The 27,075-nt window shown below is 43.6% G+C and overlaps 1 protein-coding gene across 1 annotated transcript in view; it reads left to right on the top strand.

The window, feature by feature from the left end:
- The window catches only part of LOC121875995 (protocadherin Fat 1-like), a gene marked incomplete at its 5' end in the record, with an annotated part of 192,474 nt that overhangs the window by 138,614 nt on the left and 26,785 nt on the right, over positions 1-27,075 (top strand). Inside the window, 12 exons of the mRNA XM_042380838.1 lie at positions 2,159-2,182; positions 3,308-3,519; positions 7,279-7,492; positions 7,753-7,947; positions 8,171-8,309; positions 8,463-8,626; positions 12,261-12,469; positions 16,164-16,308; positions 16,630-16,791; positions 18,602-18,861; positions 21,288-21,422; positions 21,518-21,764. Coding sequence (XP_042236772.1) covers positions 2,159-2,182; positions 3,308-3,519; positions 7,279-7,492; positions 7,753-7,947; positions 8,171-8,309; positions 8,463-8,626; positions 12,261-12,469; positions 16,164-16,308; positions 16,630-16,791; positions 18,602-18,861; positions 21,288-21,422; positions 21,518-21,764 — 2,106 coding nt within the window. The remainder of the gene's footprint in view (positions 1-2,158; positions 2,183-3,307; positions 3,520-7,278; positions 7,493-7,752; positions 7,948-8,170; positions 8,310-8,462; positions 8,627-12,260; positions 12,470-16,163; positions 16,309-16,629; positions 16,792-18,601; positions 18,862-21,287; positions 21,423-21,517; positions 21,765-27,075) is intronic.

The raw sequence follows: 27,075 nt of genomic DNA, 5'->3' as shown, positions 1-27,075 counted from the left end.
ACACACATATATTCACTCCTAGTCCAGCAGCCAAATTGAAATGTTTAACCTAACCTGAATTTAAAGTCTTTTTTTTCTTGTTGCTGATTACACCAAGAATATCTATTTTGTGAATCTAACTGACGACGGCCAGCACCTCCCCCATGTTGAAAATATAGCTGTGTGTCTTGGCAATGAATCCAGCTTTTTACGTGAAATCACTTCGTGTGACAGTTATCATCCCTTGACACGAATGAAAAGGATGCTTCTCAACTTCGTAAATTGAAGGAGGCATTAACAATACGATTGCTATCCATACACACACACACTCTATATATATATATATATATATATATATATATATATATATATATATATATATATATATATATATATATATATATATTAATTAGCCCAATAAAGCACGCGGACTTCTACATATAATCAATATATATATATATATATATATATATAATATCTTGATCCAAATCACACACAGGAAAAGGAAACAACGGAGCACCTTAGCTTTCGTCTTATTCAAGACATCTTCAGAGGCAACTGAGGTGCTCGTTGTTTCCCTTTTCCGTGTGATTTTATCAGAATATATATATATATATATATATATATATATATATATATATATATATATATATATATATTTATTTATTTATTATGAAGCAACAATCTTTTCAATGTTGTGTGATATTTTATAATCAAATGCATTTGTTTACAAACTTAATTTTAGATATGGTCACATGACTTAATTTTATGTATACAAATAGTTATTTTTATATAAAAAGGTGACCCCCTGTGTTATATTCACTGGTGGAGTCTCACCCCTTGTGTTATATTCACTGGTGGAGGCTCACCCCCTGTGTTATATTCACTGGTGGAGTTTGCCTTAGTATTTATATTCTACTGGTGGAGTCTCACCCCTGTGTTATATTCACTGGTGAGTTCACCTTAATGTTATATTCACTGGTGGAGTCTCACCCCTGTGTTATATTCACTGGTCAGAGTCTCACCCCTGTGTTATATATTCTGGTGGAGTCTCCCCTGTGTTATATTCACTGGTGAGTCTCACCCCTGTGTTATATTCACTGGTGAGTCTCACCCCTGTGTTATATTCACTGAGTGGAGTCTCACCCCTGTGTTATATTCACTGGTGAGTCTCACCCCTGTGTTATGTTCACTGGTGGAGGCTCAACCCCTGTGTTATATTCACTGGTGGAGGCTCACCCCCTGTGTTATATTCACTGGTGGAGGCTCACCCCCTGTGTTACATTCACTGGTGGAGGCTCACCCCTTGTGTTATATTCACTGGTGGAGTCTCACCCCCTGTGTTATATTCACTGCTGGAGTCTCACCCCCTGTGTTATATTCACTGCTGGAGGCTCACCAGTTTTACACTTCCAACACCTAATCTTTTCGTCTTTCCTGCACCAAAACTTCATGGGCCGCTCCTCAACGCACACCACCTTACTGTCCTCACTCCTTTAATATCTCCCTCATGAGTAAAGCAGTTGTTCCCGAAATAAAATTGTATCATTTGCTCTTTGATACTCGTGGAGAATGTATTATATGGCAACGTTTGGGGAGTGTAATTAATGTAATGTCACATGTGGTCAGCGTCCTTCAGACCATCAGTTGTTCACTTCAATACTCACCGTAACACTCCTGTTAGGTGTTGATGTTTTTTAATACATGGGAATTAATGTAGATTAATCGAAGAGTTTCCTGTCCTGGCACTTGAAAACACACACACACGCACACACACACACACACACACACACACACACACACACACACACACACACACACACACACATTAATCCGTGATATAAAGAAACATATAATGTGACCAGTTTAATACTAGATTTACATTAAAAAACTAAAATAAAAAATTTCACTTTTTGTCAAGTTATTAAAGAATTTCCTTTCATTTAAACTTTGTTGGTGTAAAAGTAACTAGTTATTGCCGTGAAGATATTGCTCCTGACTGTAAGGTTATTCTCATGATCTACTGCACCTTACTAACTATGATCCTTAACAATGCCTCCCTATCCCTCTATTAGGGGATATAAGTCTTAAATTATGTAATGAGTTAATATCCCTCTTGAAGCTCTGTCCTCACGTGTTGAGCACGCTGCTTTACCACGGCTTATGTCTGCTTTCTCAGGTGACAAGGCTGTGGAATCTTCTTGTAAGTATGTTTAGTAGTTACAACCTCTCTAACTCATGTAAATAGATCACTATGGCGCTTGATTCTTCAGTTTAATTTGGGCATTCGGCTGTTCTCTCCCATTTCTTCCTGAATGACAAGTATAAATTTATAGTGCAGCAAATATTCCTTCAACAAGGTGTGTGTGTGGTCATGTGGCGCCGAGTGACTGATAAATATATAGTTATATATTATTTTATATTGGTTTTATAACGATTTTTCTATACCACAAACTTTTGACAGAAAGTTATATGACGCTATTCCAAATTACACTTTTCAGGTGAATATGTGGTAACATCAGATCACATTTTGTACAGTACATATTTGTAACTCACTCCTCCTCAGTCACGGTGTACCACGCACAACCCAGGACAATTTTCCCCGCTTTAAATGTAAAAAGTAAACTGTTTACTTTATTATTAATTTTTTGCTTCTTAAATATTTTTAGTCCTTTGTCAACCTTTCAAAAGACTTTGGCGTTGCAGAAGTAGCTTTTTAGAATGAGCTTTATGTGCACGTTAGCATAAGATATCCGTGTTATCAGAGGGAATATTTGGTGGTCCTTGCGAACGTTGGGTCCTTAAACATGGTGGAAAGATAACATTGTGTTTCATGTCAACTGGCCAGGAGTTGCCTCGGGTGTGACTCTGCAGGATATATGATTTTCCAGAATGTTGCTTTGTTTTCCCGGTATGTACTTTATTCCCTTTTAATCTGTAATAATTAGTGGTCGTTAGAGGTATGTTATGGAGTCTGATATTTTATGTTTTATATATTTTCAAGGTTAAAAACTAAATGTTTGTGAGGAATGTAAGTGTAAGTCTAAGGCCAGGCTCAGTATTTACAATGTTGTTTAACTTACTAGCATAATATATATCATGATAAGTTTTGAAGTAATTCTTAAATAAAACCTTCTGTTGTTTTTCCTGTTCATACGATTGCTACACACTCTTATTACTCTCTTAGTAGAAACAGTTTTTATCTCAATTGAAAATTATATTATTTCATGACTAAAACTTAGTATAACTAAAGGATCTTTTGATAACAATTCTTACTCAGAGACGCGCGACGTTTCTTTTTATTGAAGCCTCAACTTTCTGACTGTAGGTGTGATCCAGACCACAGCCTCACTGGACTACGAGGCCGCTCATGCCCACAACCTGACGGTGCGGGCGAGGGATCCCGTGACGGGCGGCCACACAGACGCGCATATCACCGTCACCGTCACAGATGTCAACGACAACCCCCCAGAGTTCACGAGCCACGTGTTCAAGGGCAGTGTATCGGAGGCCGCCCCGCCTGGCCAAGCCATCGTCCAGGTGACTTACACATCATCTGTTTCACCATCCAGTGGTCAGAGTAACAGTCATCATAATCACTGAGTTAAATTCTGGACAAACAGTTCGGCATCATATGAGTCACAATTCGTTTATAAGGGCGTGAAATTCTGTAATACCTGACCATCCTAAAGCATTTTGTGGTAAATCTATATTGTATATTATAATGTTTATTGTGATAAAGTAAGTTTATATAATATAAGGTTGATTATGAGATATCTTTTGTCTTAAAGGTGACAATTGCATAACAAAGTAAATCAATTAACTGCTAATGCTTGATAATAATGACAATGCATTTAGAGTATAGTTAAACTACCCTCAAGCAAGTTATATTTGAGGTGAACTTCTTTACCTTACCCTTGTGTGTCATACATCTCTCTCTCTTGACATAAACAAGTGTCATCAATCGTATGCCATCACTAATAACATCTACATAACTACCTCATAACCAACAACCACTTGTATAATGATTTACACTCGCATAAATAGTTAACGTCAGAGACTACAAAAAACCTTAACCAACATCTTCACTACTTGTATCATTAACTACGAATGTATCTATTATAACCAGTGGCCAACAACAGTCACCTTACTAACTTGTGTAATAACTCCTGTACTGGTCATCCATCTTTAATGTCAGATGGGAGAAGTTAGCTTTTTCACTTTTACCGTAAATTATGTTTCAAGAATTATCAATGTCAAATATTTCTATAGTTTTAATCACATGTCTTTTTAAACGTAACTATTACCTTGCCATCAGCCACATATGTTTTAACAAACGAACATTACGTTAGTTATGTCTTAGCGAAACTGAAATTTTATAAACCCAACGAGTCATGTATCAGATGTCTCATAAACCGTCCATCTCAAACGATCCGTCACAAAAGAACTTCAAACTGCATCTGTGTCATGAATAACTTAAAACATTAAACCACCACTATCATAAACCACCACTATCATAAACCACTACTATCATAAACCACCTTCATTATAAACTTCCACTGTCATAAACCACCACTATCATAAACCCCTACTATCATAAACCACCACTATCATAAACTACGACTATCATAAACCACCTGCATTATAAACTACCACTATCATAAACCACCACTATCATAAACAACCACCATCATAAACCATCACCATCATAAACCACGACTATCATAAACCACCACCACCACCATCATAAACCACCACCATCATCCAAAACCACCACCATCATGAACCACGACTATCATAAACCACCACCACCATCCAAAACCACCACCATCATAAACCACGACTATCATAAACCACCACCACCATCATAAACCACCACCATCATCCAAAACCACCACCATCATAAACCACGACTATCATAAACCACCACCACCATCATAAACCACTTACGGTACTTTAGAATGAATTACGACAAATTACAACAATATATCATACCTCTTCTACCACCATCATTAATTCATTATATATTGAGACTAAGAACAAACAGTGTGATTACAATATTAATTCACTTGTCAATAAACAGATCAGATATGACATTATAATAACCACGAGAATCCAAATTTAACCTTTAATAACCACGAGAATCCAAATTTAACCCTTCATAACCACGAGAATCCTAATTTAACCGTTAATAACCACGAAAATCCAAATTTAACCTTTAATAACCACGAGAATCCTAATTTAACCTTTAATAACCACGAGAATCCAAATTTAACCTTTAATAACCACGAGAATCCAAATTTAACCCTTAAAAACCACGAGAATCCAAATGTCACCTTTAATAACCACCTAAATTAATTCACCATTTAATTCACGAGGCACCAATTAGGAAACAAAGATAAAAATCACCAGTAAAGGACCATTTAGGTTAAGTTACCCATATAGAGACACATAATTATTCTACGACTAAAACAAATTAATCTACGACTCTCAACATGGGTTTACAAAGGGAAAATCTTGTCAAACAAATCTGCTGACGTTTTTTTAGGAAAGTCTTCGAGGTAGTAGATAATGACGAAAATTACGATGTTATTTACTTAGACTTTAGCAAAGCGTTTGACAGAGTTCCTCATCAGGGGCTTCTGAGAAAAGTTAAGGCTCATGGTATCGAGGGGAAAGTTTTAAATTTAATAAAATCATGTTCACCGATAGAACACAGAGGGTCAGCGTAGATGGTGTTAAAACTGAGTGGGGCTGTGTAACCAGTGGGGTTCCCCAGGGGTCAGTACTGGGCCCACTCTTGTTCATAATCTACATAAACGATCTAGATACTGGGATCAGCAGTGACAGAAGCAAGTTTGCGGATGACACCAAAATAGGACGGCAGATTAATTCAGGGCAGGATGCAAATGCACTACAGGAGGATTTAAATAAACTGCAGGAGTGGTCAGGAAAATGGCAAATGAAATTCAACACCAGCAAGTACAGCGTACTTAATATTGGAAGAACAAATACTGTCAATGTATACAGCCTTAACAACATCAACCTAGAGAAGTCGACTTGTGAAAGAGACTTAGGGGTACTTGTAAGCCCGGACCTACGGCCTAGAAAACAGTGCGTTAATGTTCGAAATAAGGCAAACAGAGTATTAGGTTTTATATCTAGAAGTGTTAGTAATACGAGTGCAGAGGTCTTATTGCAACTATATCTTGCGCTAGTCAGGCCGCACCTCGATTATGCAGTTCAGTTCTGGTGCCCTTATCATGCTGTAGAATGGATACCAATTCACTGGAGTCGGTGCAGCGAAGAATGACGAAAATGATTCCGGGACTTAGAAACCTTCCATATCAAGATAGGTTAAAGAAACTAAACTTGCATTCCCTAGAAAGACGAAGAGTGCGGGGAGATATGATAGAAGTATTTAAGTGGGTGAAAGGAATACATAAAGGAGATATAGATAAAGTTCTTATAATATCCGAGCAGGATAGGACTCGTAGCAACGGGTTTAAGTTGGATAAGTTTAGGTTTAGGAGGGAGATAGGAGAGAAGGAACTAGTTCACAAATAAGGTGGTGGGCGTGTGGAACAAGCTTAGCAACTTTGTAGTAAACGCTGGAACGCTGGAAAGTTTTAAAAGGAGGCTAGATAGATTCATGGATGGTAGAGAGTGGTAGTAACTCTTGACAGGAACTGCCATGCACAGGCCAACCGACCTGTTGCAGACTCCTTATTTCCTTATGTTCTTATACGAGAGATAACAAGTAGGTCCTATGTCTGTCCCTTCTTGAAGACACCCAACCAATATTACATTTCTCGGTGTGTTCCTCCTGGTTTGTTCGTTCATTCTCCCCACCATAATATCACTCACAGTTCCTCCCTCCTTCTACTTCCCTCTCAACACATGACCAGTGCATTTATCAAACTCAGAATATTCCCTCTTACACCAAACCTCCGCAGAGCAGCTTCAATTGTCATTCAGTCCAGATAATTAATTTACCCTTATGTACGCCTTCTGTGTCATGAATTACCAGCCTCTAAACTACATGTCATTAAACATCATAATATTCTTTACAACCTACTTAAACTATGAATCACTTATAATTTGCTGCCTAAAAGTAGGATCAAAACTCAATATCCGCGGAGAGCATAATTTCCCTTCTGTAAACATATAACTAAGAAATCACTTGTCTCGTTAGTTTCACTGTCTATAAACATCCGTCAATAACCACTAGGACCGTAAATCACCGTGGCATAATCCACCTCCCAATAATATCCTGTGGTTCATCATCAATGTGTGCAGGTGTCAGCGACTGACGTGGACACGGGCACGGGCGGTGTGGTGATGTACTCCTGTAGATCCGGGTGTGAGGTGTTCGACGTGCGAGGCGAGGACGGCCTGGTGACGCTAACGGGACAACTGGATGCGGAGACGCAGCCACAGCACCACCTTACTGTGGTGGCCACGGATGCTGGCCTACCACAGCTCTCATCTACCGCTACAGTCATTGTTAACGGTAAGTGGACATATTTTAGTTAAATTAACATATAACTGTCAACTGTCTCCTAATACCTCCAAGGTCTCGAGTATCATGTTCGAAACTTACCTCACCTAGCAGATGGTGGGAGAACGCATCTGGATAATTCATTTAAGTTACCACACAAATATCACTGGGGTTGGATCATAACTGCTTGCAGTATCTTATCGCTACTTAGGAAAATAATGATATACTTGTGTTTAAGAGCACGAGTAATGATAAAGTGCCTCCTGCTACAGTGGTGGACTTTAACGACAACCCTCCCGCCTGGCGTCAGGACAGCTACTCCTGCCGAGTGTCCGCTGAAGCACAGCCAGGTCATGTTGTGTCCGCCATGTCCGCCCATGACCCAGACACTGGCCAGGTCACGCCTCTCCACTACGCCATACACTCAGGTGATAGAGAAGGAATCTTCAAGATGGACTCAATCACAGGTAAAACTCCTAGCTATGGTTGGTAGATGTTTAATGTTATGAAGAAAACAAACACATATATCACTGATAAAAATTTTCGTTAGAAATTATTTAAAGAAGAAAGAAAGCGATATGACTTTGTCTCTCCTTTACCTGTATCCAGAAATTTGATACGTGTAGACAGCTTGAAGCTGTTTCTCACGGCAACCATGTTAATATGAGACTGTCTTGTGTTGTTGTGCAGGGCTGCTGACGGTGACGGCTCCGCACAAGCTGGAGAATGTTACCTCCTTGAACCTCAACATGTCTGTGAGCGACGGTGTGCACGTCGCCTTCACTGGGCTTCACCTGGCCGTCGTGCCCTCCAATCATCACACACCAAGGTTACTAACCACGCTGTTTTCTCTTCAGTCACTGGCTTACATTGACTATATGAACTGATAAAACAGTTGGGTCGTAACACTTATCATAACATGTATGAGCTTTCTATATGTTTCAAACTGTGTAATAAGCTGTATTGGCGTGGTCATCTGCAGGTTCCTGCGAACTCTGTATGAGGGGCGCGTGGACGAGAACTCAGCCCCGGGCCAGCTGGTCCTCACCCTTCAGGCCCAAGACCCCGACGCGGGAGGCTTTGGGGCCCTTCAGTATCACATTCTCCATCAGACGACGGAGGGCACTTTCAAGATAGATAAAGAGGGTGAGGAAACATTCCATCTGTAGACTTGAGCCTTAGATGTGTTCTTTACCTCACTCTAGTTTACTCCCTTTATTATTAATCTAGTCTCACTTCCCCTTGGCCTCAGCTGACCCTTCTAACATCTGGAATTACCATACTCTACCCTTACCTCACCTTACTCTACCCTTACCTCACCTTACTCTACCCTTACCTCACCCTACTCTACCCTTACCTCACCCCTACTCTACCCTTACCTCACCTTACTCTACCCTTACCTCACCTACTCTACCCTTACCTCACCCTACTCTACCTTACTCACCTACTCTACCCTTACCTCACCTAACTCTACCCTTACCTCACCCTACTCTACATACCTCACCCCTACTCTACCCTTACCTCCACCCTACTCTGCCCTTACCTCACCCCTACTCCCTTACCTCCCCCCTCTCTACCCTTACCTCCCCTGCTCTGCCCTTACCTCACCCTACTCTGCCTTACCTCACCCTACTCTACCCTTACCTCACCTACTCTGCCTTACCTCACCCTGCTCTGCCTTACCTCACCCTGCTCTACCCCTTCACCTCCCCCCTCTCTGCCCTTACCTCCCTACTCTACCCCTTACCTCCCACCTCTCTGCCTTACCTCCACCTCTCTGCCTTACCTCCCCCAAACTCTTCCCCTTACCTCACCCTCTCTACCCTTACCTCACCCTCTCTGCCCTTACCTCTCCTTCTCTGCCTTACCTCCACCCTACTCTGCCCTTACCTCCTCCCTACTCTCACCCTTACCTCACCCCTACTCTGCCCATACCTCCTCTGCCTTTACCTCACCCTACTCTGCCCCTTACCTCACCCCTCTCTGCCCTTACACTCACCCCTCTCTGCCATACCTCACCCCTACTCTCTGCTACCTCCCCACCCCCTGCTCTGCCCTTACCTCACCCTACTCCACCCGCCTCTGCTCTGCCCTTATCACCTGTACCCATACCTCCCCTACACTCTTTTTCTCCTTACCCCACCCTCTCTGCCCATACCTCACCCTCTCTGCCCTTACCTCACCCTACTCTAGCCTCCCCTTACTCTACCCTTACCTCACTAACTCTGCCCCTACCTCACCCTCTCTGTACCTCACCTTACTCCCTTACCTCACCCTCTGCCTACCTCACCTCTCTGCCTTATACCTCCTTATACCATATCTCCCTTACTCTGCCATACCTCACCTTACTCTCACCCCTTGCCTCACCCTCTCTGCCCCTTACCTCCTGCTCTACCCCTTACCTCCCCTAGCTCTACCCCTTACCCTCTTCTCTGCCTTACCTCACCCCTCTCTTACCTCACCCTCTCTGCCCTTACCTCACCTTCTGCCCTTACCTCCCCCTTGCTCTACCCTTACCTCTTGTACTCTGCCCATACCCCACCCTCTCTGCCCTTACTCACCCTATTCACTCTCACCTTCTTGCATCACTCACCGCCCTGCTCTTGACCCTCCCTCTCTACCCTGCCCTATCACTATGCTCTGCATACCTCTTATACCTCTTATCTCTGCCCTTACCTCCTTTCTCTGCCTACCTCCCTTCTCTGCCCTTACCTCCACCCTACTCTGCCTTGCCACCTCCTGCTCTACCCTTACCTCCACCCTACTCTGCCCTTACCTCACCCCTACTCTGCCTTACCTCACCTCTCTACCCCTTACCTCCACCCCTCTCCTGCCTTTACCTCCACCCTACTCTGCCATACCTCCACCCTACTCTGCCCTTACCCCTTTACCCTTACCTCACCCCTCTCTGCCTTACCTCACCTACTCTGCCTCACCCTACTCTGCCCTTACCTCCACCCTACTCTACCCTTACTCACCCTACTCTGCATACCTCCCCTCTCTACCCCTTACCTCACCTCTGCCCTTCCCCACCCTGCCACTCTACGCCCTCCACCTACTCTGCCCGCCCCTCACCTTGCCTGCCCTTGCCTCCCCTGCTCTGCCTACACTCACCCTACTCTGCCCTTACCTCACCTTACTCTGCCACCTCCTTCTCTGCCTTACCCTCTCCTACCCTTATCACCTCTCTACCCATACCTCACCTTACTCTGCCTTACCTTGCTTACTCTGCCCACCTCACCTTACTCTGCCCTTACCTCCACCCCTCTCTACCCCTTACCTCACCCTGCTCTGCCCACATCACCCTAGCTCTACCCTACCTCCTGTACTCTGCCTTACCTCCACCCTACTCTGCCCTTACCTCACCTAGCTCTGCCCTTACCTCACCCTACTCTGCCCTTGCCTCTGCCCTTACCTCCTGCTCTGCCCTCCTGCTCTGCCCTCACCCTAACTCTTGCCCTCCTCCCCTACTCCCCTTACCTCACCTACTCTGCCTCACCTCCTCCCTACTCTGCCTTACCTCACCTACTCTGCCCTCTTTCTCTGCCCTTACCTCTTCTCTGCCCTTACCTCACCTTACTCTACCCTTACCTCACCCTGCTCTGCCCTTACCTCACCCTACTCTGCCCTTACCTCACCTCTCTGCCCTTACCTCACCCTACTCTGCCTTACCTCACCCTAACTCTGCCCTTACCTCCCACCCTACTCTCCGCTTACCTCACCCTACTCTACCCTTACCTCACCCTAGTTAACTCTGGCTCACTCTCATCTCATCTCACTCTTCTCACTCTGCATTCACCTCAAACCTTCTCTTCCTTTCCTTTACTTAACTCTGCTTTCACTTACCCTTCTCTATTCTTACCTCACTCGACTATGCTGTCACCGCACTCGACTATGCTCTCACCTCATTCGACTATGCTGTCACCTCATTCAAGTATACTGAGTATGCTGTCATCTCACTCGACTATGCTGTCACCTCACTCAACTATGCTGTCATCTCACTCGACTATGCTGTCACCTCACTCGACTATGCTGTTACCTCACTCCTAAAAAACAAACATTCTTTAATCAAGTTTCAGAAAAAAAAGTGATCCGCATGGGTAGTGTGCTGGAGAGACGGAACAAGAGGCAAAACACACACACACACACACACACACACACACACACACACACACACACACACACACACACACACACACACACATTACTCAACTAGAAGGGTGAATTGGATCCTTAAATGTCAGAGAAGGACATTTAGGATGCATGTATTTGACTGACTCTGTAATGATCGTAATTTGTGGAAAGAATGAGAACCAATAGTCTAGCGAGGTGTACTGAAAGGACTTTAATTTACCTTCTGTTGTAGTGGTCGTTTTAATTACCAACAGATGGCATTAATGTCTCTCTTGTTTATATAGATTGAATTTTTACTAAAGAGAAAATATAGTCAACAGTAAGGAATCTATAGTTGTGGGGATTGGTATAAGAATGAATGTATGAAATATGAGGAAATATTTCTTTAAAAAAATGTTTTTAAGAGAAGAAAATTACAGAACGAAAAGCAAAAGTAAAATACACAGAGCCACAAGAAACCTACGAGGGAAGACTGTGAGGAGACATGGCAACACTGTGGTGTAGAAGGGAGGTTGTTCATGATCCCCGCTGCTCTGTGTACTGGGTGAAGCCGTTGAGGAAACTGATATAAAATCTATATAACTACAATGCATGGTATCCAATGTGCACCCCTGTGAGCCAACTGTACCTGCCTCCCTGTTGTCAGGTAACATATACACGGAGAGCCCACTGGACCGCGAGGCCACCAGCTTGCATAACTTAAGGGTGTCGGTGACGGACGAGGGTGGGCGAGCCAACTTCGTGGTGGTGCGTGTGTCCGTCCGTGATAAGAACGACAACGCTCCCCAGTTCACGCTGCCAGAGTACCAGGCCAACATCAACACCGACGTGGCCCCCGGCACTACCATACTGAAGGTAGGTCAAGTTGTTCCATCACCATACTGAAGGTAGGTCAAGTTGTTTCACCACCATACTGAAGGTAGGCCAAGTTGTTCCATCACCATACTGGAGGTAGGTCAAGTTGTTCTGCCACCATACTGGAGGTAGGTCAAGTTGTTCCATTACCATACTGGAGGTAGGCCAAGTTGTTCTGCCACCATACTGGAGGTAGGTCAAGTTGTTCCATCACCATACTGGAGGTAGGCCAAGTTGTTCCGCCACCATACTGGAGGTAGGTCAAGTTGTTCCATCACCATACTGGAGGTCGGTCAAGTTGTTCCACCACCATACTGGAGGTAGGTCAAGTTGTTCCACCACCATACTGGAGGTAGGTCAAGTTGTTCCATCACCATACTGCAGGTAGGCCAAGTTGTTACATCACCATACTGAATGAAGGTCAAGTTTTTACACCACCATACTGGAGGTAGGTCAAGTTGTTCCATCACCGCCACTGGAGGCAGGCCAAGTTGGTGCCTTTCCATGCCATACTGGAGGGAGTGAGTCAAGTTGTTCCATCACCACCATGCTGGAGCAGGCAAGTTGTTCCACCACCATGCTGGAGGTAGGTCAAAATTGGCTGTCACCATACTGAAGTGGGTCAGAGTTGTTCCATCACTACTGGAGGTAGGTCAAGTTGTTCACCACCATACTGGAGGCAGGCCAAGTTGTTCTGCCACCATACTGGAGGCCAGTCATTGTTCCATCACCATACTGGAGAGTAGGTCAAGTTGTTCACCACCATACTGGAGGCAGGCAAGTTGTTCTGCCCACCATACTGGAGGTAGGTCAAGTTGTTCCATCACCATACTGGAGGCAGGCCAAGTTGTTCCACCACCATACTGGAGGTAGGTCAAGTTGTTCCATCACCATACTGAAGGTAGGTCAAGTTGTTCCATCACCATACTGGAGGTAGGTCAAGTTGTTCCACCACCATACTGGAGGCAGGCCAAGTTGTTCCACCACCATACTGAAGGTAGGTCAAGTTGTTCCATCACCATACTGGAGGTAGGTCAAGTTGTTCCATCACCATACTGGAGGTAGGCCAAGTTGTTCCACCACCATACTGGAGGTAGGTCAAGTTGTTCCATCACCATACTGGAGGTAGGCCAAGTTGTTCCATCACCATACTGGAGGTAGGCCAAGTTGTTCCATCACCATACTGGAGGTAGGTCAAGTTGTTCCATCACCATACTGGAGATAGGTCAAGTTGTTCCATCACCACACTGGAGGTAGGTCAAGTTGTTCCATCACCATACTGGAGGTAGGCCAAGTTATTCCATCACCATACTGGAGGTAGGCCAAGTTGTTTCATCACCATACTGGAGGTAGGCCAAGTTGTTCCATCACCATACTGGAGGTAGGTCAAGTTGTTCCATTACATATCTTTTACATACTCACCCCTTGGAAGAGAGACCACTCAACATTATTTTAAACTCATTGTGAATTTTAAAATGTTTAGAGAGTAAAAAGTAATAAACATTAAATAAACAGTCTAATGTATTCTTAGTAAACGTAATAAATTTTTTTTTGAGATTTTGTGTTTAGATAAAGAGAACAGTTTTATTGTGTCTTACGGAAGCCATAATTACTACGTTGATGCAGACTGATGTATCAACAGTGCTCACAGTACAGTCTCACACACACACACACTTTCATCCTCACATGCCCTATTATTATGACCTGCTCTCAATACAACATTCAATCACCATCACACCCCCTCATATATCATACTATCACCATCACACTCCCTCATACCCCTTACAATCACCATCACACTCCCTCATATATTATACTATCACCATCACACTCCCTCATACCCCTTACAATCACCATCACACTCCCTCATATATCATACTATCACCATCACACTCCCTCATACCCCTTACAATCACCATCACACTCCTCATGCCTCATACTATCACCATTACACTCCCTCATACCTCATACAATCACCATCACACTCCCTCCCTCATACAATCACCATCACACTCTCATGCCTCATACAATCACCATCACACTTACCCTCCACGCCATCACACTACTAATATCACCATCACACTTTCATACCTATAATATCACCATCACACTCCCTCATATATCATACTATCACCATCACACTCCCTCATACCCCTTACAATCACCATCACACTCCTCATGCCTCATACTATCACCATTACACTCCCTCATACCTCATACAATCACCATCACACTCCCTCATACCTCATACAATCACCATCACACTCCCTCATACCCCATACAATCACCACCACACTCCTTCATACATCACACTATCACCACCACAACCTGTTACGAATAATTCTCTTTTCACCACACTAAAACCCTGACACCTGATCATCACTACGCTCTATCACTATCACTGTCACTGCACCCTATCACCACTACTGTACATCTTCAACACGCTCAACACCACACACTATCACCTACAGAAATTCTTATTACCGCTCTCACCAAGATACTGTACCTCACACCACCACCACCACCACCATACTGTACCTCACACCACCACCACCACCACCATACTGTACCTCACACCACCACCACCACCACCATACTGTCTTACTAGCACACCATCACACCTTCATCATCGCCATACTCTCTTATCACCATACTCTCTTCACCACAGACTACCAACCAAAACACTTCATTACTACACCATACAACACTCTGTAATGACCACATTGCCCCTCCCTACCCTTAGAATATTTTATCACGCACCGCTCTCTACCACCACAACAGTGCCTTGATACTCACCATATTACCACAACAACACTTCATCACTCATCACACTTTATCATCACACTGTTATCACACTTTCTTGTCAGTCACAACACTATCAAAATAACACCTTTCCACTCACCATTCTTTGCTCACTTCACTGCCAACAACAACAACTTGTGTACCACCACACTGCCACAACAGCAACTACCACCACACTTCACCACCACCACAACAATAACTACCACCACACTTCACCACCACCACAACAACAACTATCTCACTTCACCACCACCACCACAACAATAACTACCACACTTCACCACCACCACAACAACAACTACCACACTTCACCACCACCACAACAATAACTACCACACTTCACCACCACCACAATAACAACTACCACACTTCACCACCACACCACCACCACAACAATAACTACCACACTTCACCACCTCCACAACAATAACTACCACACTTCACCACCACCACAACAACAACTACCACACTTCACCACCACCACAACAACAACTACCACACTACACCACCACCACAACAATAACTACCACACTTCACCACCACCACAACAACAACTACCACACTTCACCACCGCCACAACAACAACTACCACACTTCACCACCACACCCCACAACAATAACTACCACACTTCACCACCACCACAACAACAACTACCACACTTCACCACCACCACCACCACAACAACTACCACACTTCACCACCACCACAACCACAGCAACAACTACCGCACTTCACCACCACCACAACAACAACTACCATACTTCACCACCACCACCACAACAACAACTACCGCACTTCACCACCACCACAACAACAACTACCACACCATAGCCACACTTCACCACCACAGTCACAACAACATAACTTTTCACACATTCCTTCTCGTCCCAGGTTGAGGCGAGCGACGCAGACGAGGGCTTGAACAGCGAGGTGCAGTACCACATGTACGAGGCCAACAGCTCCGAGGCCCTCACACTTTTCAAGGTTGACCCATCCTCTGGTCAGGTCACCCTCGCCCTCAGTGCCCAAGGTCGAGGTAAGTTTCACTTTCTGTTCGTGTTGGTTCATATTCTTATCTCTGTAAGTAGAAACAAGTATTTGTGCATAACAAAGAGAAGATATTATTTTAGCGCAGTTAGGCTTCTTGTGTGTGTGTGTGTGTGTGTGTGCATGACCTGTTGATGAAGAATAACATTTTGTTTTCTTTGCATTAGAGGTCTCGCTAAAACTACAGTATATACTATTAAAATGTTTCGTTGTTAATATATACTTCTATTTAAGTCTGTATTTATGCTGTAAATAATACACGTAGTCTTGGTGAAGATTAGAATACAGTAGTGTTGTGGTGGTGTTGCAGAGAACGAGGTGTACCAGTTCTTCATCCGCGGTGAGGATCGTGGGTCTCCACGCCACCACAGTGACGTGCCCGTCACCATCTTCCTCCTGTCCACAAATGATCGATCTCCATACTGTGCCAGACAGTATGCCCAGTTCTTTCTCACTGAAGACGCCCCAGTTGGTGAGTAAAATATAGCTGCTATAATCTTGAATTTATATCCAGGAAACTTCAGGTAATTATATATGATTCATGACAGAGGACATGCAAGCTTGTGTAGACGTGTAAACTGAACAGCCTTGCACTTCAACATGTGTGCAGAAGCCAGTATCTCTGACACGTTGTTTACATCCGTGTGTATATTTAACAAAATCACTGAAGTGTCAGAGTGCGGAAGACACCTTTTAATTTCTTAGGAGATATTGTTCACATAATAGTACACGTAAGCTCACAGGTCAGAATTCAGAACGGTAGTTTGAGCCTGGGATTTGAGCTCGGCTCAGGCATGCGAATCGGGATTCCTCAATCCGAGATTTCCTGCAGTGGATTACCCATATTTAAAACATCGGCTTGAGCCCCAGGTCGGGTAATCTGTTGCATTTTTCTTCAGTTACGAGCAAGGACTCGAACACTGAAATTCCAGCCAATCACGTTTCATCTGCACCATTACGACAGCCAATCACCATCGAGAGTAATGTTTATAAGATTATGGCGACAACTATCACTCGACGAGTTTTTACGGAGGAGGAGAAATCTCTCCTTGCACGTCAAAAGTTACTTTTATTATTATAATTACAATCAAATTATGATTAAATTATAATGATTTATGGTACTGTGTTACAACGTGGCTGTGTTGTTATGTGATAACAAAGAAATTCATAGGCGAAGAACAATTACATACAAATTGTAGATATAATCCGGGACAGGTGTCAATATTCATAACCAAAGCAAGATGAATCAATGCAGGGCGTAGTGACCTGGCCAGGTTCTTTGGTTTCTTTCTGTTCTTTAAACTCCACATTTCCCCTGATTAATAATGTTAAGAGAATACTTTCTTTTATCAATACATTAAAATCAAAATGCAACTCAGCATTGATTCAATTATATTGAAAATACATCAAAATAGTTTTCCTAAAGACAAACACTCATAATAAAGAAGCGTCAGCGTTCTTTACATTTACCTGCTGGATCTTCATGGATCCTGAACACGAAAGTGTTGTAACACATTACTATAACTCATTCAGTAACCAGAATATTTCTTACCTGGAAAATATTCGTTGTGAAGAATCTCCCAATCATCAGCTGATGAATGGGAGGTAAAGGTGAACCATAGCCAACAGGTCTGCCAAGTAGATGCTCCATAACATGGCATATCAAGGAAATCTCCCTTGTTGAACCTATATCATTGTTTAAATTACGTGTCATCATAAAAAATTGTAGGATTCTGACTATCTACTATCAGTCTTCTCTCTACAAAATTTCCAATTTGATGATATCACCGAAAACCGCGCTCTCTGTCAAAATTAATGTTGACTTGCTTGAAGGATAGACCTCCAAACTTGCTTCCAGGTTAGATTAACGTGAGGATCGACAATTCCGATCTCAAACCCGGTTTGAATCTTTGTGTTAGCTCAAGCCAGTGTTCTGAATACCAACAATCTTCAATCTTGGCTCGATCCTTGGTTTAAACCTATATGCGGTTTGAAATCACTGTTCTGAATTCGGGCCTCAGTCTTTCGTGAAGAATTTGTAATTTTTCTCAGCTCATAAAATAGTCGACTGTGCTGTATATAGATACGACTCTGTGAAGGATGAGGAAGTGCTCATTATCAGTGGCTTGGTATATAGTTAGTGTTATAACTTTTTCTTTGCTTCATCAATTAAGGTCCTTAATCACGTAAGCAAGGTTTATTTATTAGTAGGAGTTTATAGAAAAGTACAAGCGATGCGCAATTCATAGTTCACAATGTGATAATAACTGTGTGTGTTACAGGTACTGTAATAACGTCATTGTGGATGGAGGGGCCGCAGACGGTGCAGTACTCCATCCTGGCAGACGAAGCAACAGAGAGACAGGTGGAGGTCACGGGGGGCTCCCACCAGATTTCTGGAGCTTTTGCTGTGACACCGACTGGGCTGGTTGTGGTGCGACGCGCCCTGGACCATGAGCGGCGACGCATCCACCGCATCACGGTCACCAACCACACGCTCTCCACACCCCCAGCTCTTGACTATATGACCATCTCTGTTGTGGTTAGTCCTCACACACACACACACTATATATATATATATATATATATATATATATATATATATATATATATATATATATATATATATATATATATATATATATATATATATATATATATATATATATATATATTGATAAAATCACACAGGAAAAAGGGATACAATGGAGCACCTTAGTTTTAGTCTTTATTCAAGACATCTTTAGAGGCAAATTAATTACAAGGATTGAGAGTGGCTTATGTTCCCAGGGTGACCTTAAAAAGCATGAGGTCTGGTCAAAAACATGACATAAGAACATATGAACACAAGGATGGAGGAAACTGCAGCGGGCCTAGTGGCCCATACTGGGCAGTCCCATTTACACCCAACCCCTACCACTCATATATCCATCCAATCTACGTTTGAAGCTATCCAGCGTATTCGAGTTAAATGATGGTGTTTGGTAACTTGTTCCATTCATCCACTACTATATTTCCAAACAAATGTGTACTTATCTCGCGCCTAAATCTAAATTTGTCTAATTTAAAGCCATTGTTACGAGTTCGCTCCTGGTTGGATAGTTTGAGTACCTTTGTTATAACGCCTTTGTTTAGCCCTGACTTCCATTTATACACCTCTATCAGGTCGCCCCTCACTCTACGTCTCTCTAGGGAGTGCAAATTAAGATACTTTAACCTGTCTCTGTACTCAAGGTTCCTAATGCCCGGGATTAGTCTTGTTATTCGCCTTTGAATTCTTTCTAGGGATTCTATATCCATTCTGTAATACGGTGACCAGAATTGAACTATATAATCCAAGTGAGGTCTCACAAGCGCAAGATATAGCTTTAGGATAACCTCTCTAGTCTTGTAACTAACACTCCATTGTATGAACCCGAGTACCTTATTAGCCTTGTTTCGAACAAATACACATTGTTTGCTTGGCTTAAGATTCCTACTTATCATTACTCCTAAATCTTTTCTTTCTTTAAATTTTATGGTAGGTAAATTTTCGTCTAATGTTATGTTTTTATTTTATATCACCTGTATTTTTAAAACTTTTTCAAAACTTTTTGTTTTCTAGGCTCTGATGATGGAAAATGATTTTTCCGAAACGGATTAAAGAAACCCATCTTAGTCAAGATGTTATATATACAGCTATATATATATATATATATATATATATATATATATATATATATATATATATATATATATATATATATATATATATATATATATGCAAGTAAATCACTGTAGTTTTTCATCAGGTATATGCTGATAACCACAAGGAAGGAACTTCGTGTTTTCTTTCTTTCCTTGTGGTTATCAGCATATATATATATATATATATATATATATATATATATATATATATATATATATATATATATATATATATATATATATATATATATATATATATATATATATATATATATATATATATATATATATATATATATATATATATATATATAGGGGTTATAGATAAAGTTCTTATAATATCCGAGCAGGAGAGGACTCAGAGCAACGGATTTAAGTTGGATAAGTTTAGGTTTAGGGGGAGACAGAAAGGAACTGGTTCACAAATAGGGTGGTGGACGAGTGGAACAAGCTTAGCAACTTTGTAGTAAGTGCTGGAACGCTGGAAAGTTTCAAATGGAGGCTGGATAGATTCATGGATGAGAGAGAGTGGTAGTAACTCTCGACAGGAGCTGCCATGCACAGGCCTATTGTAGACTCCTTATTTTCTTATGTTCTTTTATATATATATATATATATATATATATATATATATATATATATATATATATATATATATATATATATATATATATATATATATATATATATATATTGGAAACTTGTGTAACTACTGATTTTATGAAATCCCTGAAACTTTTAATAAGTTATACTGTATTTAATTACTTAACCTAACAGTAATTGCATATAACTTACTAAAAAAAATTGGATTTCATGAACGCACTGGTTACACAAGTTCCCTGTAACATATTCAGTATACACACACAGACACACTGGTGCTGCAGTGTTTTCTTTTTCCTGTAAGTTTTTAGCAAGATTTATCTTCTTCAGGTCATCACTGTGGATCTACAAGACATATAATTAATATCATCGTATCTTAATTAATATTTTTTGAGGTAACCATTAGTTTGTATTCGTAATAGTTACTGACACCTTCCCAAATGTTGCTCTTTAACGACAGCATATCATAATTATTTCCAAGAATTGCACGTTAATTCACCATAAGAAAGCTGGATGCGGTGTCACATGGTGTGACAACCAAGTCATATTATTATGACACGGTTGATAATCACACACACTTCTGGAACATGTGACTCATTATGATGGTGACGTAGGTGGGACAATTTCGTAAAGGGTCAGAATCAGTATGAGGAAGGTGACCGCTTGTATGGTGTGGTGCAGGTGATGGACGTGAACGACTGCTCGCCAAGGTTCTCGTCGACGACCTACGAGGCAATAGCTGCAGAGAACAGCGAGGTGGGCGCCGTCATCACCATCCTTATGGCTACCGATGACGATGATGGCAACAATGGTCAGGTGAGAACTACAGTAACTTCATCACACATATTTCGAAAAGAATATTTAATGTAGTGATGCAGGTATTAAGACTAATAACCGTCTTCACTGAACAGGTCCAGTACAGTCTCAGTTCCGGTGAAGATGTCACTGTGAGGTCAACATTCCGTATTGACCCACACTCGGGGGCAGTGACCCTAGCGGCTCCACTAGACAGGGAGTCCATGGCTAGGTACTCCTTCACCGTAGTGGCTACCGACGGGGGCCCCAAGCCACTCTCCACCTCGGCAAGGGTCACCGTGTTAGTCAAGGACTACAACGACAACCCGCCAGTGTTCACCAGAGATACCTACGTCACTGCCGGTGTGTTGACCCGGAGCAAACCTCCTTATTCCTTACGTACTGTGTTGTGATTAGCATGGTGTATTTATTGTATGAAAAGGGTAGTACGCACACACACACACACACACACACACACACACACACACACACACACACACACACACACACACACACACACACACACACACACACACACACACACACACACACACACACACACACACACACACACACACACACACACACACACACACACACACACACACACACACACACACACACACACACACACACACACACACACACACACACACACACACACACACACACACACACACACACACACACACACACACACACACACACACACACACACACACACACACACACACACACACACACACACACACACACACACACACACACACACACACACACACACACACACACACACACACACACACACACACACACACACACACACACACACACACACACACACACACACACACACACACACACACACACACACACACACACACACACACACACACACACACACACACACACACACACACACACACACACACACACACACACACACACACACACACACATACACACACACACACACACACACACACACACACACACACACACACACACACACACACACACACACACACACACACACACACACACACACACACACACACACACACACACACACACACACACACACACACACACACACACACATACACACACACACACACACACACACACACACACACACACACACACACACAACACAACACACACACACACACACACACACACACACAAGTACACACACACACACACACACACACACACACACACGCACACACACACACACACACACACACATGAACACACACACACACACACACGTACACACACACACACACACACCACACACACACACACACACATACACACACACATAAACACATACACACGTACGCACACACATACACACGTACACGCACACATGTATGCATACACACGTATGCACACACACATGTACATGCACACATGTATACATACAAACGTATGCACACAAACACGTACACGCAAACACACGTACGCACACACACACTACTACTACTATGTTGCTGTCACTCGGAATCGAGTATGACGATCAACCAGCTATGATACAATCATATGAGATATTAGGGATGTCACCTAGGTTGGTGAGTTCTAAGGTGACTAAAGAGGCCAATACGGGACCGGCAGTGTTGTTCACAGATGTTGCACGTGTGAAGGGCTACATCTAGTGCGGGAGGAGTGGCGGCAGCGTCTTTCCGGCGTAGCGCTTGTCTGCCTGGGTTTGCAGTCGGGCTAACCCGAAAGTATTGACACCTTCTCGTGTGGTGCTCCTCCAAGCATTACGATGTAGACTAATCGACTCCCAGGTGAGGGGGTCGATTTGGTACTTTTTCAGGTTTGTCTTAAGACTATCCTTATATCTTTTCAGTTGCCCGCCTGCATTATGTTGACTATTCGTTAGGTGACTGTAAAGTAGCTGCTTTGACATTCTACTGTCGTCCATGTGGGTAACATGGCCAGTCCAGCGTAGTTGTTCATGGATAATGGTAGCCTCGATGCTCCTACAGTTGGTGTCAGCAACAATATTGGCATTTGTTCTCTTGTCTTCCAGTCGAACACGGAGGATGGAACGTAGACTAAGTTGGTGAAAGTTTTCAAGTGCTTTGAGATATCCCCTATATGTAACCCATGTCTCACTGCCATATAGCAGGGTGGGGAGGACCACTGTTTGATATACGGGCAACTTTGTAGATAGTTTTTGCTCCCTACAGCTGAAGACACGGTTTCGGAGTCTGCCAAAGGCTTGAGATGCACATCTGATCCGATGCTGAATCTCTTCATCGATGTCTGCGGTGGTGGACAGGTGGGAGCCGAGATACCAAAAGTGGGTAACATTGGAGAGGGTAGCACCGTTAAGCTGGATGGATGGTGGAGGTGTGTCTGAACCAGGGGCAGGTTGAAAGAGAATCTGAGTTTAACATACATTCATCTCAAGGGCGAAGTGTGCATATGCATCTGCACAGATGTTCAGGATCTCCTGTAGGTCGTGTTCAGTGTGAGCAACAAGGGTGAGGTCATATGCATACTGAAGTTTGGTAATGGAGGCTGCCAACACCTTTGTTCTTGCCTGGAATTGTCTTATGTTGAAATGACCCCCCTTCACCCAGTACTCGATGTTCACCCCATTGGCTAAATTGGCACTTGCACAAGTAAGGAAGGGAGCCAGGAAAATGGAAATGAGAGTTGGTGCCAGTACACACCCTTGTTTAAACCCTGTTTGGTTGGGGAGGAACTCAGACTGGGTGCCATTGTGCAGGACACTGCCGTTCATGCCATCGTGGAGTTGCCTCACTATGGCGATGAATTTTGGTGAGCATCCAAAACGGTTGAGGGTCCACCAGACGGCTTCCCTGTTATCCAAGTCGAAAGCCTTGATTAGGTCGATGAAAGCCATGTACAGGTCACGATGCTGTTCTCTGCACTTTTCCTGTATCGGACGGGCAGCAAAGATTATGTGAGTGGTGCCACGTGATGGTTTAAAGCCAAATTGAGATTCTGGGAGGAAGTTTTCTGCCTCAGGAAGAAGTCTGTTTAGGAAGACTCGGGCGATAATCTTGCCAGCAATGGAGAGCAGCGAGATCCCGCAGTAGTTGCCACAGTCTGACCGGTCTCCCCTTTTCTTATAGATATTGACAATGGAGGCGTCTTTAAGAGCTTGGGGGATTTCCTCCTTTTCCCATATATTCTCCAGGAGAGAGTTGAGACAGCTTGTAAGCAGAGGTCCTCGTGCTTTATACACCTCGGCTGGGATTCCGTCAGCACCTGAGGCTTTGTTATTTTTCATCTGTTTGATGGCGGTAGCTTCCTCATCCTAGGATGGAGGATAGCTGAGGTGGGTCAGCTTTGGCTGCTGAGGGACTTGATTTGTAGTCAGGACATCCTCATCTGTGTTTTGGTTGAGCAGTGAATGGTAGTGCTCTTTCTAGCGTTGAAGGAGGCCTTCATCGTCTTTAATTGTGAAGTTACCATCAGATGAGCAAAGGGGGGCTGCGCCACGAGTGATTGGCCCATAATTGTTTGAATGGAATTAAAAAATTCGCGCATCTTATGCTGATCTGCAAGTTTGTGTGCTTCACATGCTTTATTTTTAAGCCAGTCATAATTTAGATTACGAAGTTCCCGCTGGGCCGCTGCTTTCTACTTGTTGAAGGTATCAGCTTTGGTCCGAGACAGAGGGTTGTTTTGCCTGTCAGTAAAAGCAGCACGTTTATCACCAATGAGTACATTGATTGCCGGGTCATTTTCATTAAATCAGTCCTGGTGTATTCTTTCGATCTGGCCGAGGGTCTCTCTGCAGGTTTTTGTCATGACAGTGTCGAGAATGTCTCATTCGGCACTGGGATTTTCGTTGTTTGCTGTTGGGTTGTTTACCAGACTATGTTCGAGCTCCTCTCTGAAAGCATGTGCTACCGCTGGGTCCTCCCGAAGTTTAGTATTAAAACCTCTTTTGGAGGATTCTGCCTTCTCCGTTTTTGGGGTGACGTGAAGTGAGAGCTTGTCTCTGACGAGTTGATGATTAGTGTCACAGTGGACTGAGCCACGCAGGGCACGGGTGATGTGGACATCTCGGCGATCTCTTTCTATGACCATGATGTAGTCAATGAGATGCCAGTGTTTGGATCGTGGGTGTTGCCACGAACCCTTGAACTTGTTGGCCTGCCTAAACAAGGTATTGGTGATGGTGAGGTTGTGTGCAGTGCATTAGTTGAGGAGGAGTAGGCGATTGAGATTACATTTGCCTAGTCCATTTCTCCCTTTGGGTCTCTGCCATATGTCAGCATCTCTGCCAACTCTGGCATTGAATTCACCAAGGAGCACCACCTTGTCATCACTGGGGATAAAGGGTAGCACTCTGTCGAAATCGGCGTAAAAGGCCTCTACATCCAGTGTTGGGGCGTATGCACTGATGAAAAAGGCATGGCGTGAGTGATTCAGTGGGACTCGAAGCGTCATGAGGCTCTCGTTGATCCCAATAGGCATTTCAATTAGCCTGTGTAGGATGCGTTGGCGGATGGCAAAGCCAACTCCATAAATGAGGTTTCTCTCCGCAGCAGGCTTACCTTGCCAGAAGAAGGTATAGCCAGACCCCCTTTCCTGGAGTTGACCCATATCTGGGAGCCGGAACTCACTAATGGCTGCTCATTTGTGCCAGTATCCAGAAGGGTCCTGACATTCCATGCAGCGACCATAAGAGGTTGTATAGTTTGTTTTTGTATGGATCTCTGATTTTGATTGTGTTTTCGACCGCTTAAGGATGACCTTACTAGGTGCGGTTGCCCAGTCAGGTTGAGTTTTTAGGCAGGCTATGTTCAGGGCACCTTTTCTAGCCCCATCCCCTTGTGGGGTGAGCAGAGTGGCTCCTCGGAAGGGCTGTTCAGTCGCACAGACAGAACCGGATTGCACTGCTGCCTAGATCCCAGTGCATAAACGACCATCTTATCTGTGCCGCCCATGTGCAGAGTTGTGACTAGTGACTCCGGGCAGTCATCTCTGCCTTTCCCCGTCACCATTCGTCCATCGCCATTGGACTTTTCGGGGTAAAAGGGGTTTTGATGATGATGAGAGGTATGGTGAGCTGGGTGATGGCTTAGCGTGAGTTGATTTATGTGGTGAGGCAGGAGCGCAGACTGCAACCACATATCTTGGCTCTCCCTTTTCCTGATCCAGTGGTGCAAATGTTGCAACGACTGGGGAGACGGAGAGTTGCAATGGACTGCCGATAGCCCAGTTTACTCCGCCGGTGTAGTCGTTTGGTTTCCACTGTGGTCACCTCTTCTGCCTATACCGCCGTTGGGGTCTTGTTGGACCTCTGTAAGCATGTCTGCCTGATGCAGGGTAGTGGTTGGGGACGTGTTCACATGCCAGTGGACCTATGTGCCGTCCCTCTGGGGTCCACTGCTACTCAGAGATCCACTGCTTGTCTAGCTTGGACCCACGAGGCACCTAGTTACCGTGTGTTACCACGAGGAGGCACAGCAGGAGTGTTGATGGTGAGGAGGCTGTGTACTGGCAGAGGGAGACTTGTGCACTTATGCAAGTTGCCTCTCTGTTCACAATTCTGGCTAGCCAGCGGAGGCAGCTGAAAGAGAGAGGGAGCAAGCAGTGCTTGCACCTTAACACTGACATATTGTTGCCACACTAGACGCATTTCACCACCCTGTGCACACACACACACACACAG

The sequence above is a fragment of the Homarus americanus genome, unplaced genomic scaffold (genome assembly GCF_018991925.1).
Source record: "Homarus americanus isolate GMGI-L3 unplaced genomic scaffold, GMGI_Hamer_2.0 scaffold19952, whole genome shotgun sequence".
Taxonomy (NCBI): Eukaryota; Metazoa; Arthropoda; class Malacostraca; order Decapoda; family Nephropidae; genus Homarus; species Homarus americanus.
Note: the sequence above shows the minus strand (reverse complement) of the source record. Positions and strands in the feature narration are given on the sequence as shown.